This window comes from Panulirus ornatus, chromosome 32 (assembly GCF_036320965.1).
Source record: "Panulirus ornatus isolate Po-2019 chromosome 32, ASM3632096v1, whole genome shotgun sequence".
Classification (NCBI taxonomy): domain Eukaryota; kingdom Metazoa; phylum Arthropoda; class Malacostraca; order Decapoda; family Palinuridae; genus Panulirus; species Panulirus ornatus.
Window position 1 is genome coordinate 6,790,593 of NC_092255.1, and position 17,694 is coordinate 6,808,286.

The following is a 17,694-nucleotide window of genomic DNA, read 5'->3' on the forward strand; positions in this document are numbered from 1 at the left end:
GAACAAAGGTAGAGTTAGAATCACCACTGACCTGTCCAAGTTAAATATCCAGGTGTCACATCCAACGCATCCCTCTCCCATGCCCTTTGCAGCAATTTGTAAAGTAGACCCAAAGGTGCGCTTCTTCACAATCGCTGACACTTCAGATATTGCCAAGGCCCCCATGAATTTCGCTGCTACAGGAGACGTCTTCTGTCTCCAAAGTGATACTGCTCTACAAGGTATGAGGAATTGTGTGAGTCATCAATGGCATTCTCTTATATGATGAGGACTACTTCACCCTCCTCTGCTGCATCCATGACATGCTCTCCAAGTGCCAAAGGCTCGGGATCACTCTCAATCTTCAGTATCCTTCTGAGAAAATCAGTGCCATCAAGGACTTCACAACTCCTGCAACCCTGACTGACCTTCGGTCTGTCATGGGATTCATCAACCAATTGGCAGAATTTTCTCTGGACATTTCCGCAACTGCACAGCCACTTCGCCCATGATGAGCCCCAAGAGGACTTTCCTTTGTACCCCAGACCATGATGAGGCATTCCAGCACATGAAATAGGCCTTTGTCAAGTCTACCCATCCTCACAATATTTAACCCAGCCTTACCCATCATCTAGGAGACTAATGCCTCCTGCTTGTATGGAATTAGATATGCTCTACTACAAGACCAAAGTGGGGTGACATTCCAACTTGTGTAGTGTGGCTCTAGGTTTCTGACCTATGCAGAAACACACTATGCCACCATCAAGCTTGAACTGTTGGCTGTGGTATGGGCCATGTTGAAGAGCAGGTTTTACTTCATCAGCCTGAACACTTCGAGTCTGTCACCAACCATTGCCTACTCACACCAATCCTTAATCACTACTTGCTGGATGCAGATGAAAACCCTTGTCTCCAGTGCTTGAAGGAAAAGCTTTCAGTATACCTCTTCAGAGCAGTGTGGTGCACAGGTAAGTAGCTCTGTATCCCAGATGCTTTGTCCTGCTCTCCTGTAAGCCACACCCCCCAGAGGATGAAATGCTAAGCACAGAAACTGATGTCTCCATCAGGACCATCATTACTTTATGGGCCAAACAGCCCCTTGCCAGTCCCTAGGGTTTGAAGTTTTCACTTGATGACGGCAAGGCGGTGGAGGATCTACAGACCACAGCTCTAGATGACCCTTCCTAAATCAGGCTCATCGACTGTGTGAGAAATGGTTTCCCTTGTCACCACTACAACCTTCATAACTCACTGCTCCTGTACTGGAAACTGTGTGACAACCTCTACTATGGTGGGAACCTCGTCCTTTATGGGGCACGTGTCATTGTACTTGCTGCCTTACGTCGCCAAATCTTAGATTGTCTCCAAGATAGCCATCGAGGTGTGGAGGACACCAGGCAATGGGCAAGACAGGATGTATTCTGGCCTGGCATCAACTCCGATATGGTGAACATTGCTCGTGCATGTGAGCTGTGCCAGGTATTGCAGCCCAGCCAACAGCAAAAGCCCCTACTCTGTGACAACAATCCCACAGGGCCCTTCAATTTCATGTTTGCTGGCTTCTGCAGTGCAACAGGGAAGTATTTTCTTGTCATCATCAACCATTTTTCTGTTGGCCTGTTGTGATACCGTGCAGCAACAATATGTCTGCCATCACTACCTGCAACTTCAGACTTTAGGTCCATGATGTAAGCATTACTGAGTGTCCTAGGAATGACGGAGGGGCCCAGTTCACAAGTCGGGATGTTGCAGCATTCCCTGACTGTTGGGGAGTCTGACACATAGTGTCACTGCCACATTACCTGCAGTCTAATGGCTACGCTGCGGCTGCTGTTAAGTCTGTGAAGCACCTCATCCTGAAAGTGGCTCCTTCTGGCAACATTGACTGCAAGAATTTAAACCAGGGACTGCTAGAACTTTGCAACACCCTGAATCATGCTGGGCACTCCCCAGCACAGGTCTTATATAATTGCCCCCTTCACTCTTGGATCCCTGCTCACTCCCAGTCCTTCTCAGAGGAGTGACAGGTCAAGACCAAAATATGTGACTGCCAAACTGCTGAGCGTGCTCAGGATGCTGCAGCCTGCTATGATTAGTACACCCGTCCCATTCCCAGGTAGAGTGTGGCAAGTAAGTTCGCATCCAGGATCCGACCTCTCTTTGTTGGAACAAAGTGAGAACTGTCATGGGCATCGGCAGGTCATAGGACAACCAGATGCAGTTACCTAGTGGTCATGTGTGGTGGAGAAACTGCCATTTCCTTCATCCAGTGAAGTGTCCCACAGATGGCCCCCTTACCATGCATGAGTCCTTTGTCCTCCCCAGGTGAACCAGTGCCTCGCCACTCACAGCAGCTTAAGAACAAGAAATCCACTCAAAACATTGCTATGAGTGTATAAGGGGGAGGGAGGTGTAAGAGGTTGTAATACTTTATAATAATATGATCATGTCAGCTAGTTAGTAGCATATGGCAATGACTGCCTTACATCCCACATACTGTATATCAATTTAGTCAGCCACTGACTTGTGGCATCTCTCATTACCCATGTCTTCTGTTTTGACAGGCTGTTGTCCTTGTGCATTGTTGTACTATGTGTTCCCATGTATTCTATTGTGTCTTACCAAAAATATGGACCTACTTGCCTACAAAGTGTTTCAGTCATCCTTCATTACCCTGACTGTACTCACACCAACATAAAGTGTAAATATAGCAGATGACTGAAATCATCACTAGGGGTGAAAATGCTTCATACACAGCAATATTTCCAAGGTGGAACTAAGGCCAATCAATCCACTTTCTATTCAATTATCTCTATGGTAATAATGATTCCACCTACCAACAGGCATGTAAACAGCAGTTACAATAAGTGGCCAAAAGAGTCTATCAACAGACACTAAGACCCATAACTTGCGCAGCCAAGTATTACAGATCTTCCATCTTGGACGTGGACGGATCATGCGCCGTTCTGAAAGGCAATGATACAAAAAACAATTATATAATCCAAATTGTGTGTAAATATGGGCAGACAGAAGAGTAACTATGAAAATAAAATCACAAAGGATGCAAGCAAAATCCTTTTCTATATGTTATCTAAACATGTTTGAGAGATGAGAAATTCTACCTTACCCAGTACTAAGTGGTGAATGTAACGCAGGATACACAGTGGAATTACACAGATGCATACCATAATGCCAAACAGGAACTGGAACTGAGGTGGAAAAATACACATTAATGCTATATGGAATATAATGTCTTGTAAACTATAGTTAATGAGCTGAAAAAGAAAAAATAATGATCATAAGCAACTTCTCTCTGTATCTAGATGGTTCTTCTGCTGGATGTGAAGCAAGAAGGCTACAAAGCTATTCTAAGTGGTATCACAACAGCAAGACAAACTACTCTCTACTAATGGCTGTCCAGGCTTAACCATTCAGAAATTGATCTGAAATGAATATCAGTCATCCAAAACCCCAACTACTGTGCCAACCCTACTTTAACCCCAACAATCTACTTGGTTCTAGTTCTGATGTGATTCTAGAAATCAAAGGTGAACATTTCATTCACCTCAAACATATACTCCCTATACACCACCTTCATATTTTAATATCTATAAATAAGAACAGGACAGTCAAAAGTTTTTATCGAGGATGTAAGGCATGTGTACGTGTAGGAAAAGAGGAAAGTGATTGGTTCTCAGTGAATGTAGGTTTGCGGCAGGGGTGTGTGATGTCTCCATGGTTGTTTAATTTGTTTATGGATGGGGTTGTTAGGGAGATAAATGCAAGAGTTTTGGAAAGAGGGGCAAGTATGAAGTCTGTTGGGGATGAGAGAGCTTGGGAAGTGAGTCAGTTGTTGTTCGCTGATGATACAGCGCTGGTGGCTGATTCATGTGAGAAACTGCAGAAGCTGGTGACTGAGTTTGGTAAAGTGTGTGGAAGAAGAAAGTTAAGAGTAAATGTGAATAAGAGCAAGGTTATTAGGTACAGTAGGGTTGAGGGTCAAGTCAATTGGGAGGTGAGTTTGAATGGAGAAAAACTGGAGGAAGTGAAGTGTTTTAGATATCTGGGAGTGGATCTGGCAGCGGATGGAACCATGGAAGCGGAAGTGGATCATAGGGTGGGGGAGGGGGCGAAAATTCTGGGGGCCTTGAAGAATGTTTGGAAGTCGAGAACATAATCTCGGAAAGCAAAAATGGGTATGTTTGAAGGAATAGTGGTTCCAACAATGTTGTATGGTTGCGAGGCGTGGGCTATGGATAGAGTTGTGCGCAGGAGGATGGATGTGCTGGAAATGAGATGTTTGAGGACAATGTGTGGTGTGAGGTGGTTTGATCGAGTGAGTAACGTAAGGGTAAGAGAGATGTGTGGAAATAAAAAGAGCGTGGTTGAGAGAGCAGAAGAGGGTGTTTTGAAGTGGTTTGGGCACATGGAGAGAATGAGTGAGGAAAGATTGACCAAGAGGATATATGTGTTGGAGGTGGAGGGAACGAGGAGAAGAGGGAGACCAAATTGGAGGTGGAAAGATGGAGTGAAAAAGATTTTGTGTGATCGGGGCCTGAACATGCAGGAGGGTGAAAGGAGGGCAAGGAATAGAGTGAATTGGAGCGATGTGGTATACCGGGGTTGACGTGCTGTCAGGTGGGGAGTATGTGATAGAGTGTAGGAAAGTAAACTCTAGATTGATATGGGTAAATCTGAAAGCGGATGGAGAGAGATGGGTGCTTATTGGTGCATAGGCATCTAGGTATGAGAAAAAAGATCATGAGAGGCAAGTGTTTTGGGAGCAGCTGAGTGAGTGTGTTAGTAGTTTTGATGCACAAGATCTGGTTATAGTGATGGGTGATTTGACTGCAAAGGTGAGTAATGTGGCAGTTGAGGGAATAAGTGGTGTACATGGGGTGTTCAGTGTTGTAAATGGAAATGGTGAAGAGCTTATAGATTTATGTGCTGAAAAAGGGCCGGTGATTGGGAATACCTGGTTTAAAAAGAGATATATACATAAGTATACAAATATAAGTAGGAGAGATGGCCAGAGAGCATACTGGATTATGTGTTAATTGATATGCGCATGAAAGAGAGACTTTTGGATGTTAATGTGCTGAGAGGTGCAACTGGAGGGATGTCTGATCATTATCTTGTGGAGGCGAAGGTGAAGATATGTAGAGGTTTTCAGAAAAGAAGAGAGAATGTTGGGGGTGAAGAGAGTGGAGAGAGTAAGTGAGCTTGGGAAGGAGACTTGTGTGAGGAAGTACCAAGAGAGACTGAGTACAGAATGGAAAAAGGTGAGAACAAAGGACGTAAGGAGAGTGGGGGAGGAATGGGATGTATTTAGGGAAGTATTGATGGCCTGCGCAAAAGATGCTTGTGGCATGAGAAGCATGGGAGGTGGGCAGATTAGAAAGGGTAGTGAGTGGTGGGATGAAGAAGTAAGATTGTTAGTGAAAGAGTAGAGAGAGGCATTTGGATGATTTTTGCATGGAAATAATGCAAATGAATGGGAGATGTATGAAAGAAAGAGGCATGAGGTCAAGAGAAAGGTGCAAGAGGTGAAAAAGAGGGTAAATGAGAGTTGGGGTGAGAGAGTCTCATTAAATTATAGGGAGAACAGAAAGATGTTTTGGAAGGAGGTAAATAAAAAGCATAAGAAAAGGGAACAGATGGGAACATCACTGAAGGGGGCTAATGGGGAGGTGATAACGAGTAGTGGTGATGTGAGAAGGAGATGGAGTGAGTATTTTGAAGGTTTGTTGAATATGTTTGATGATAGAGTGACAGATATAGGGTGTTTTGGTCGAGGTGGTGTGCAAAGTGAGAGGGTTAGGGAGAATGATTTGGTAAACAGACAAGAGGTAGTAAAAGCTTTGCGGAAGATGAAAGCCGGCAAGGCAGTGGGTTTGGATGGTATTGCAGTGGAATTTATCAAAAAAGGGGGTGACTGTATTGTTGGCTGCTTGGTAAAGTTATTTAATGTATGTATGACTCATGGTGAGGTGCCTGAGAATTGGTGGAATGTTTGCATAGTGCCATTGCACAAAGGCAAAGGGGATAAGAGTGAGTGCTAAAATTACAGAAGTATAAGTTTGTTGAGTATTCCTGGGAAATTATATGGGAGGGTATTGACTGAGAGGGTGAAGGCATGTACAGAGCATCAGACTGGGGAAGAGCAGTGTGGTTTCAGAAGTGGTAGATGATGTGTGGATCAGGTGTTTGCTTTGAAGAATGTTTATCTTATATTTATTACACTTTATTGCTGTCTCCCACGTTAGCGAGGTAGCACTAGGAAACAGACAAAAAAATGGCCCAACCCACCCACATACACATGTATATACATACATGTCCACACACGCACATATACATACCTATACATCTCAACGTATACATATATATACACACACAGACATATACATATATACACATGTACATAACTCATACTGTCTGCCCTTATTCATACCCGTCGCCACCCCGCCACACATGAAATAACAACCCACTCCCCCTGCATGTGCACGAGGTAGCGCTAGGAAAAGACAACAAAGGCCACATTCGTTCACACTCAGTCTCTAGCTGTCATGTATAATGCACCAAAACCACAGCTCCCTTTCCACATCCAGGCCCCACAGAACTTTCCATGGTTCACCCCAGACGCTTTGCATGCCCTGGTTCAATCCATTGACAGCACATTGTCCCCGGTATACCACATCATTCTAATTCACTCTATTCCTTGCACGTCTTTCACCCTCCTGCATTTTCAGGCCCCGATTACTCAAAATCTTTTTTACTCCATCCTTCCACCTCCAATTTGGTCTCTCTCTTCTCCTCATTCTCTCCAACTCTGACACATACATCCTCTTTGTCAATCTTTCCTCACTCATTCTCTCCATTTGACCAAACCATTTCAATACACCCTCATCTGCTCTCTCTGCCACACTCTTTTTACTACCACACATCTCTCTAACCCTTTCATTACTTATTCGATCAAACCACCTCATACCACATATTGTCCTCAAACATTTCATTTCCAACACATCCACCATCCTCCGCACAACCCTATCTATAGCCCATGCCTTGCAACCATATAACATTGTAGGAACCACTATTCCTTCAAACATAACCATTTTTGCTCTCCAAGATAACGTTCTCACCTTCGACACATTCTTCAACACTCCCAGAACCTTCGCCTCCTCACCTATCCTGAGACTCACTTCTGCTTCCATGGTTCCATCTGCTACTAAATCTACTCCCAGATATCTAAAACACTTCACTTCCTCCAGTTTTCTCCATTCAAACTTACCTCCCAATTAACTTGTCCCTCAACCCTACTGAACCTAATAACCTTGCTCTTACTCAAACTTTCTCTCAACTTTCTTCTTTCACACACTTTATCAAACTCAGTCACCAACTTCTGCAGTTTCTCACCCAAATCAGCCACCAGCGCTGTATCATCAGCGAACAACATCTGACCAACTTTCCATGCCCTCTCATCCATAACAGACTGCATACTTGCCCCTCTCTCCAAAACTCTTGCATTCACCTCACTAATAACCCCATCCATAAACTACCATGAAGACATCATGGACCCCTGCTACAAACCAACACTCACTGGGAACCAATCACTTTCCTCTCTTCCTACTCGTACATATGCCTTACATCCTCGATAAAAACTTTTCACTGCTTCTAGCAACTTACCTCCCACACCATATACTCTTAATACCTTCAATAAAGCATCTCTATCAACTCTATAATATGCCTTCTCCAGATCCGTAAATGCTACATACAAATCCATCTGTTTTTCTAAGCATTTCTCACATACATTCTTCAAAGCAAAAACAACTGATCCACACATCCTCTACCACTTCTGAAACCACACTGCTCTTCCCCAATCTGATGCTTTGTACATGCCTTTACCCACTCAATGTCCTCCCATATAATAACCCAGGAATACTCAACAAACTTATACCTCTGTAATCTGAACACTCACCTTTATCTCCTTTGCCTTTATACATTGGCACTATGCATGCATTGTGCCAATCCTCAGGCACTTCACCATGAACTATACATACATTGAATATCCTTACTAACCAGTCAACAACACAGTCACCCCCTTTTGCATAAATTCCTCTGCAACACCATCCAATCCCACAGCCTTGCCAGCTTTCATCTTGCACAAAGCTTTCACTCCCTCTTCTCTGTTCACCAAACCATTCTCCCTAACCCTCTCACTTTGCACACCACCTTGACCAAAACACCCTATATCTGCCACTTTATCATCAAACACATTCAACAAACCTTCAAAATACTCACTCCATCTCCTCTCACTTTACCACTACTTGTTATTACCTCCCCATTAGCCCCCTTCACTGATGTTCCAATTTGTTCTCTTGTCTTACGCACTTTATCTACCTTCTTCCAAAACATCTTTATTCTCCCTAAAATTTAATGATACTGTCTCACCCCTACTCTTATTTGCCCTCTTCTTGCCTCTTACACCTTTCTCTTGACCTCCTGCCTCTTCCTTTTATACATCTCCCAGTCATTTACACTACTTCCCTGCAAAAATGGTCCAAACGCCTCTCTCTCTCTCTCTTCTCTTTCACTAACAATCTTACTTCTTCATCCCACCACTCAATGTTCTTTCTAATCTGCCTACCTCTCACCTTTCTCATGCCACAAGCATCTTTTGTGCAAGCCATCACTGCTTCCCTGAATACATCCCACTCGTCCCCCACTCCCCTTACATCTTTTGCTCTCACCTTTTTCCATTCTGCACTCAATCTCTTCTGGTATTTCCCCACACAAGTCTCCTTTCCAAGCACTTACTCTCATCACTCTCTTCTTTTCTGAAAACCTCTACAAGTCTTCACCTTCGCCTCCACAAGATAATGATCAGACTATATCACAAATATAAAACGGTCATTTTTCCCTTTCTAAACATTCTAAAAACTTGAAAGTAGCACCTGATAGCTTCCAATGGATCAAATTTAATGGCTTATGACAAAATGTTTACTAGTAGGAGTATGGAAAGAGTCCTACGAAATTTGGTGCTTTTATCCAAAGTGCCCACTTCATTTTGGTAAGCTGTTTGATTATACAGAGAATTCACCTTACTAAGCACATCAAGGAAGATATAATGAAAAATCATAACTCAGAGGATGAAGAGTGCAGGATAAATAAAAAGTAGAAGAAAGATGAAAAAGAAAGTGCATATGCCAATAAATTGAACTGCGCTGTAGGGAGTACTGAAATATAAGGTATAGAAAGAATTGCTGGATAAAACAATACCACCAATGAAATATGACAAGCATGTCCACCCTCTTCCCCTCCCTTGTACTTATGGCCCAAGACTCGCACCCACACAACACTGTTGGAACTACTATACCTTCAGACATTATCCATCTTTGCCCAAACAATCAATGATGTCCCCTTCTAAGCACTCCTTAATGTAACTATAACCCAAGTCCCCTATTCCAGCCCAAGACTCATTTCAGTCCCTAAGTTTCCATCTGTTGCTAACTCTACTCCCAGGTATCCAAAGCACTCTGATTCCCCATTAAAAAATCACCCTCAAAATATCCTGTAATTAGGCTAACCCTTTAAACAAAATTCAAGGTCACCAACATACAGTGGCAGGTGATGCTACTGTTGCCTCCAAACACAATGGTTCTCAAAATACAACAAAGTACATTCAGTTCATGTTAGGAACAACCCACGAATGAAAGAAATATAACAATCTGACATCTTGTCAGAAAAAAGTTAAGAAACCGCAAGCTGATGATGATTCATGCAATGGTCAGCAGGTATGCCATATGTCAAAAGGAAATAGGAAATGAATGGGGTTGTGTAGTGGCTTGGTGTTAAATAACCTCCATGCCATGATGCTATAGGCATGGCCAGTTAGTCCTTTGTGATCATTGAGTCTTGTGAGCATTATCTGCCATCCTCTTGGGTTTTATGATGATTGAAGAGGTTAAATCCTTATGGCTGCACCTCATTCTAGGAAGTAAAATGGCATTTCAACCCCCCACTAAGCAAGTGCTCTCTTGAATGTTCAATAAACTCTATCCACAGGTGATAAAAATACATAAAAGCTTAAAATATTTGAGATGACTGTAATCTTTCCTTCCTATACCTTCTATTCATTTACAGTCAGTGCAAAAAGGTTAATTAATGTACAATAAGCCTTTTTTGGAAAATAAAGATTACAAATACTCACAAACATGGAGATGTTGGACATGAGGAGTGCTCTTGGCCAGAAACGAAAAGAAGGTTGCGATTCATCCAAAGAAAATGGTTGTGTTGCTGTCGACTCTCGACCATCAACATCTCGTGCATACACCTGTTAGATAAGTCAACATAAACAGATATAGAGGTGAATGACATTTGGTTATCTTACAGTAACAGAAAAATATTCACAATAAATGGATATTGAGGTAAAATATTGCAATAGTATAATCTGCAAAGACATATGTTTGAAGGTATAGCAGTGCCGACAGTTACATGTGGATTTGAGTGTCAGGCCTTGAATGCAAATGAAAGGAAGAGGGTGGATGTATTGGAGATGACCTGAGGCTTACCTGAGGAAGATATGGTGCAAAGCAGGTTGACTTTGTTGGGAAGGAGTATCAGAAAGGGGTGCACTAGTAAGTGCAGTGAGAATGAGAGAGCAAACCTGGTTGTGTTGAAATGGCATATGAAAAGAATGAAGGCAATAAAGACTGACTCAGAGGATCTGTATATCATATATGAAGGGAAAAGTAGCGTAACATCCTCTACACTGGTATGAGATGGTAATGAGTGGAAGGGGAAGGGCCTGAGCTGGTAGCATGGATGCTTTATGTCTATAAAAATATACAATTATAATTTTTTCCAGGCATGATTTCATTCTACATATAATGTAGTGAATGTGTTCCTTCAAAGCACTTCTTTGAGTGAAGTTACTTTTAAGAGAGCCATCATTACCATATGCAATGTTAAGGGGATATATTGCTGAGGAATAATTCTGAAAACGTTTTCTCAAATACATACTCTTCTCTGTTATTCAAATACATCAAAGATTATTATCATAGGGCAAAGTAAAGGTTTACTGATATCAAGCCAACTTTGTGCACTATCACCTCACACTAACAAATACAGTTTTATGTCAAGACATATTTTTTCTGTTTCTTTCATGTCAGTGAGCACTTTCTTGCTTACTGTCACAGGATTAAAATAAAGTTTTATCTATGTATCTATTTAAGTCTCTGATGCCTGTTCCCTTCTGGAACTCCCTCAAAGGGGTGGCCATGGCAATAATCTCCATAACTAGTGAACTCCACTTCTTAGCCTTTTGAGCCTCATCCTTAACAGGCCACTGGCAAAGGGCAAGTCTAGTACACTGTTTCAAGAGGCTCCTACCTAATGCTTCTACTGACTACTTCTACCTAATGCTCCTAACTAATGTTCCTACCAACTACTTTTACCTAATGTTTCTATCTAATGCTCCTATCTAAATGTTCCTAACTACTACTTCCATCAACTGCTCCTACCATTTTCCCAAAAGACTGGGCTTACAAATAGGGCTCACCATAAGAAAGTCTAGAGTGTGATTGAGTGTTGCCAAGTGTTATGTGTGACAAGGAGAGATTGTATGTTCGGGGACAGAATGCCAGTAGTCCATGTGTGAGTGAGGCAGAAAGAAAAGACAGCTTCCTGGGTCAGAGGAGTGCAACTTGGCAACCACTGAAGTGCTGGCTCACTACACAGCCATCACTAACTCTCCAAATACCAAGGTGGGTAGCACTGGTAAATTACCTCCCTGGCCATATAATGTTTTAATGAAGCAAATATTTAATACTTAGTTCAAACTGTATAAAAAACATACAAATAACTCAGCAGATTGAGGAGAAGTGTTAGTTTTCTGCCTGCAGGAAATGTGGATGTACAGGCAGATTACTTTGTTGGATGAACAAACAACAGTGTTTGCACTCTTGTGTAATCTAAAAGTTAAGCATCTTGATATTATGGATGTTTACAGTACAATGTATTTTTTATTAAACTCTTTATGGATGCTTACAATACAATGTATTGCTTATAAAACTCTTACTTTTCTGAGCTAAAGAAAAGCAGGTAGAGGACAGTAATCGATATAAATCAAAATACAGTACAGTACTATTTATATCCATCCTTGTTAATGACCAGTGACATTACCCTCAAATGATATTGCAAAAGCATTTATCATTCTTATTCCTAGTGATATTACCCTGCACTGATATTCTATGTACTGAGTATCAAGTCTTCCAATTTCAAACTATCTTAATGGCATCTTCCTCTCCAGTAGCCCCTTCTAAGCATAAATACTGGCACCTGAACAAAGCTGACTGGAACAATTTATGTAACTTCTTTTCTGACTTTCCTTTGGTAAATTACTGTCTCTTATGTGGTGATGCTTCTATCTCTGCCAATGCATTACAGAGGTTATTCTTGTGGAAATGGAAGCAATTATCCCCTCTTCCTCCAAGATGATTTCTTTATCCAATCCATGGTTCAACTGTTCCTGTTCTGAGGCCACTCAAATGAGGGATCAGGCAAATTGGGCTTGGAAAAACTCTCCTTCTTCTGGCTCCCATTCAGCTTCTGTCATTGCCTGTAATCGCTGCAAGGACATTATCCATAAGATGAAGCATTTCTTTATTCAAAGGAAGCACGATAACCTCTCCTCATCATCCACTAATAGGTCTTTCTGATCTCTACCTAAGGGCATCTCTAACAACTTCTGTCACTTTACCTTTCCTTCACTTTTCCATTCTGACAGTACTATTGCTCTCTCCCACCGACAAAGCAACTTGGTACCTGGTCCTCCTCTAACTCCACCTTGGATGGCTCTAACATTGCCTCACCCTCTGAGGCTCCTCTTACTAATCCTATGCCTCTTCCCATAATCTCTTTTTTGGACTGTCCAAAAAGCAATTCTTTCTCTGGGCACAAGCAAGGCATATGGTTCTGATTGCATCCATCCCTGTGTACTGAAAGAGTGTTCCTCTGAACTTGCACCTGTGCTTGCTCATCTGTTCCGTTTCTGCTTAAAAACCAAAACTTTTCCTTGGAAACGTGCATTGATACATCCCATCCCACAGAAGGGTGACCATTCTGACCCCTCTAACTATCATCCTACTGCTTTGACATCTACCATTTCCAAAGTCTTTCAATCCATCCTCAACTCCCATATCCTTAAACATCTCGAAAATCACAGTCTTCTCTCTGACTACCAGTGTGGCTTCTGTAAAGCGAGATCTACTAGTGATATTCTTTCCTATCTTATTAATATCAGGTCATCATCCCTGAAAGACTTTGGGGAGTCACATGTAGTTGCCCTTGACACATCTAAGGTTTTTGACAAGATGTGGCATCAGGGTCTCATTGCTAAGCTCCCCTCCTTTGGCTTCCCTCCCTCACTTTGCTCTTTCATATCAAGCTTCCTCTCCAGCCCATCTATCTCTGTGGTTGTTGATGGATCAAACTCCCCCCTTTTTTCCATTAACAGCGGTGTCCCTTATGATTCTCTCCTGTCCCATACACTTTTTCTCCTTTTTTAAATGATTTCCTCTCCTCCACAAATAATTCAATGCACTCACACTCATGACTCAACATTGTATTCATCCACATCCTTCAATTCTACTCCCTCTTCTCTCACTCAATCAGCATCTCATCTTGACACAGCTTCCTTAATAAACTCAGACTTGGACAGGATACCTCAGTGGGGTAGACAAAATCTTGTTAAGTTTAATGCCTCCAAGACCCAATTTCTACCCATTTTCCTATCAAAAACTACTCACAACTCTCGCCACTCCTTTGACAGTTCCTCATTTCCACCACTTGACTCAATGAACATGCTTGGTATTACTGTAACATCCTCTCTTTCTTGGAAACCCCACATTACAGGAATAGCTAAGTCTGCTGCTAAGAAACTGGGTATCCTGTTTAGATGTCGAAACTACTTCCCTTTATCAAGTGTTCCCAGTGTTGAACTATCACTTTAATAATGATTATTAAGTGTTCCTATCACTGAACTATCACTAACATACTCATAATCAGTGTTAAATTATCGTCTATTTGAAATCAACCTGTAGCCCATTATTAACCGTGTACCATATCTACTATAGCAGTGCCTTAGTGTACTGTGAACTGATGCAATGAGTTTATCTCATTTGACTGTTAATTGTCCACTGGTGGCACACCCTCTTATTATCCTACCTAGTTGGGTAAAATTATCTTTGACCAGGGATAGGATAGCTAAATGTGTGTTATCTTTTTGTAGGAATAAATAACTTCTTTTGACACAGGGTTCCTTCCGTGTGTTTTTCTTCTTTTTCTATCCTTTTAGAGGGTGCAAGTGTATTTACTAGTCTTTTCACTGTAAAGGTATGCAACTTTTTTCCATGTATTTCTTCATGTTTTATGTACTACCCTTGCCAGCACCATATATTGTTTGAATTCTGTATTCATCCTGGTTGACAAACTACATTAACTAAACTGGCCCCAGCTGGGACTTTATTGCACCCACTTCACAATACTGTAATGTGAGACCTTATCCTAAAGTACCTGCCAATGAAGTATGCATGAGCAGGCCTGTGACATTCATACTGATGCAAATCACTTTACCCCTACTAGAATTGTGTTGGTGTCTGCCATATAAGTTGGAGCCCTATAGCAAGCAGTGGCAACTATGTGACATGCCAGCATAACACACGAGCCCATCTCAGTAACAGTGTAGCTATCACAGCAGATGGGAATGCCTTGTGCTCCACACTTATGCCCTGCATTTTCATTGTTTTTTCCCTTTTTGTACCTCTACCACCTGCTATTGTTGACAAGGTAGCATCAAAAGTTGTACTTTACAGGGTAAATAAAGCATTTAAGAAAATTTCTAATACTACTGATGTGAGCCTGAGATCAGTACAATACTAGGTGAAGAAATTTAATAACAGCAGTGGCACTGCTAGACCAACCCATGTGAAATGCCCTGAGAAGGCCAGAAAAGTCTCTCTGTGTACTCTGAATGATTTAAAACATCAAGTGGATGTAGATACACACTTGAGTGCAAAAGAAAAAACCCTACACTACTCAGTGATGTGTCGGTAAGGACAGTGCACTGTCACTTACATGGGGACCTCAAGTACAGGAGCTGCAGGCTGCATCCCAAAGCATTCGTAACCTGTAAGCACCAGAAGAAAAGAATTGATCTTTGTAAGAAATGTTTAGCGTGGAATAAAGCTAAGTTCAGAAGTGTCTTGTGGAAGAATGAGTCAAGCTTTCCAGTGACAGGTAGCTGTAGTGGGTGTGTGCAGTCAACCAGGCTGTGGTCCATTTGACACTAAGCACAGTGCAAGTACTGTAAAGTTCCCTGCTTGCCTTATGGTATGGTGCTGCTTCAGTTATTATGGTGCCGGGACCTTGTAGTGTTGCCAAAGATTGAAATTATGAACAGACACAGTTACCTCAAGCTACTGTGTAACTAATGGGATTTTTTCAGTGACTGGCCTGGGAACTCACCGGATTTGAATCCATTAGAAAATTTGTGGGTGCTTATGAAGATGAAATTACACTGCAGGGATATTTCATTGCTACCTAGGCTGTAGGCAGCTATTTATGAAATTTGGGCACAGATGAACCCTAGATGGCTTAAGAACCCTGCTGGCTCAGTTCTTACTTATTTCTATGAGTGCATAAAAGGAAACAAACCAATAAAGTTCTAGCTGGCGATGAATACACAGTTTTTCTGGTTTTATTTCATGCTCATCCTTGATGGTTATGCCACAGCCCCATTATGCCTACTTTATTGGTGGGCACTGAATATCTTAGCTCATGACCTGTGACAGTATTTCATTTATCAACTATATTTAAATAAGTTTTGACAGATGTAATGACTTTGTTTTAAGGCAATGGTGGTGGATGGTTGTAAAAGAATACCAGCAGTATCTAAATGTTTAAACAGCTACTTGATGGTAAAGGAGGTTTAAGAGATGGGGCCGCATGATTGATAAATAGCCTCATCATATCATACAAATGAGTAATTATACACATATGTGTGCATAATACCAATGTTTTTGTTCAAAATGATATCCATTGATAAGTGGTAATTTCTGGAAAGTCTGTTAATCCCACGTAAATAAAGGTAGCAACAAAAATTTCACATAGCACAGAAGAGGCTCATTCAGCAGGGTAAATACAAGCTTAATATCAGTAATGTGGCAGTTGAGGGAATAATTGGTATACATGGGGTGTTCAGTGTTGTAAATGGAAATGGTGAAGAGCTTGTAGATTTATGTGCTGAAAAAGGACTGATGATTGGGAATACCTGGTTTAAAAAGCGAGATATACATAAGTATACTTATGTAAGTAGGAGAGATGGCCAGAGAGCGTTATTGGATTACGTGTTAATTGACAGGCGTGCGAAAGAGAGACTTTTGGATGTTAATGTGCTGAGAGGTGCAACTGGAGGGATGTCTGATCATTATCTTGTGGAGGCTAAGGTGAAGATTTGTATGGGTTTTCAGAAAAGAAGAGTGAATGTTGGGGTGAAGAGGGTGGTGAGAGTAAGTGAGCTTGAGAAGGAGACCTGTGTGAGGAAGTACCAGGAGAGACTGAGTACAGAATGGAAAAAGGTGAGAACAATGGAAGTAAGGGGAGTGGGGGAGGAATGGGATGTATTTAGGGAATCAGTGATGGATTGCGCAAAAGATGCTTGTGGCATGAGAAGAGTGGGAGGTGGGTTGATTAGAAAGGGTAGTGAGTGGTGGGATGAAGAAGTAAGAGTATTAGTGAAAGAGAAGAGAGAGGCATTTGGACGATTTTTGCAGGGAAAAAATGCAATTGAGTGGGAGATGTATAAAAGAAAGAGACAGGAGGTCAAGAGAAAGGTGCAAGAGGTGAAAAAAAAGGGCAAATGAGAGTTGGGGTGAGAGAGTATCATTAAATTTTAGGGAGAATAAAAAGATGTTCTGGAAGGAGGTAAATAAAGTGCGTAAGACAAGGGAGCAAATGGGAACTTCGGTGAAGGGCGCAAGTGGGGAGGTGATAACAAGTAGTGGTGATGTGAGAAGGAGATGGAGTGAGTATTTTGAAGGTTTGTTGAATGTGTTTGATGATAGAGTGGCAGATATAGGGTGTTTTGGTCGAGGTGGTGTGCAAAGTGAGAGGGTTAGGGAAAATGATTTGGTAAACAGAGAAGAGGTAGTGAAAGCTTTGCGGAAGATGAAAGCCGGCAAGGCAGCAGGTTTGGATGGTATTGCAGTGGAATTTATTAAAAAAGGGGGTGACTGTATTGTTGACTGGTTGGTAAGGTTATTTAATGTATGTATGACTCATGGTGAGGTGCCTGAGGATTGGCGGAATGCGTGCATAGTGCCATTGTACAAAGGCAAAGGGGATAAGAGTGAGTGCTCAAATTACAGAGGTATAAGTTTGTTGAGTATTCCTGGTAAATTATATGGGAGGGTATTGATTGAGAGGGTGAAGGCATGTACAGAGCATCAGATTGGGGAAGAGCAGTGTGGTTTCAGAAGTGGTAGAGGATGTGTGGATCAGGTGTTTGCTTTGAAGAATGTATGTGAGAAATACTTAGAAAAGCAAATGGATTTGTATGTAGCATTTATGGATCTGGAGAAGGCATATGATAGAGTTGATAGAGATGCTCTGTGGAAGGTATTAAGAATATATGGTGTGGGAGGAAAGTTGTTAGAAGCA

At 41.8% G+C, this 17,694-nt stretch overlaps 1 protein-coding gene across 1 annotated transcript in view; it reads right to left on the minus strand.

Moving 5' to 3' along the window:
• Positions 1-17,694, minus strand: part of LOC139759025 (transmembrane protein 62-like) — a 163,448-nt gene that overhangs the window by 67,038 nt on the left and 78,716 nt on the right. The window contains exons 9-11 of the mRNA XM_071680919.1: positions 10,187-10,309; positions 3,107-3,188; positions 2,817-2,945 (exon numbers count right to left, since the gene is read on the minus strand). Coding sequence (XP_071537020.1) covers positions 2,817-2,945; positions 3,107-3,188; positions 10,187-10,309 — 334 coding nt within the window. The remainder of the gene's footprint in view (positions 1-2,816; positions 2,946-3,106; positions 3,189-10,186; positions 10,310-17,694) is intronic.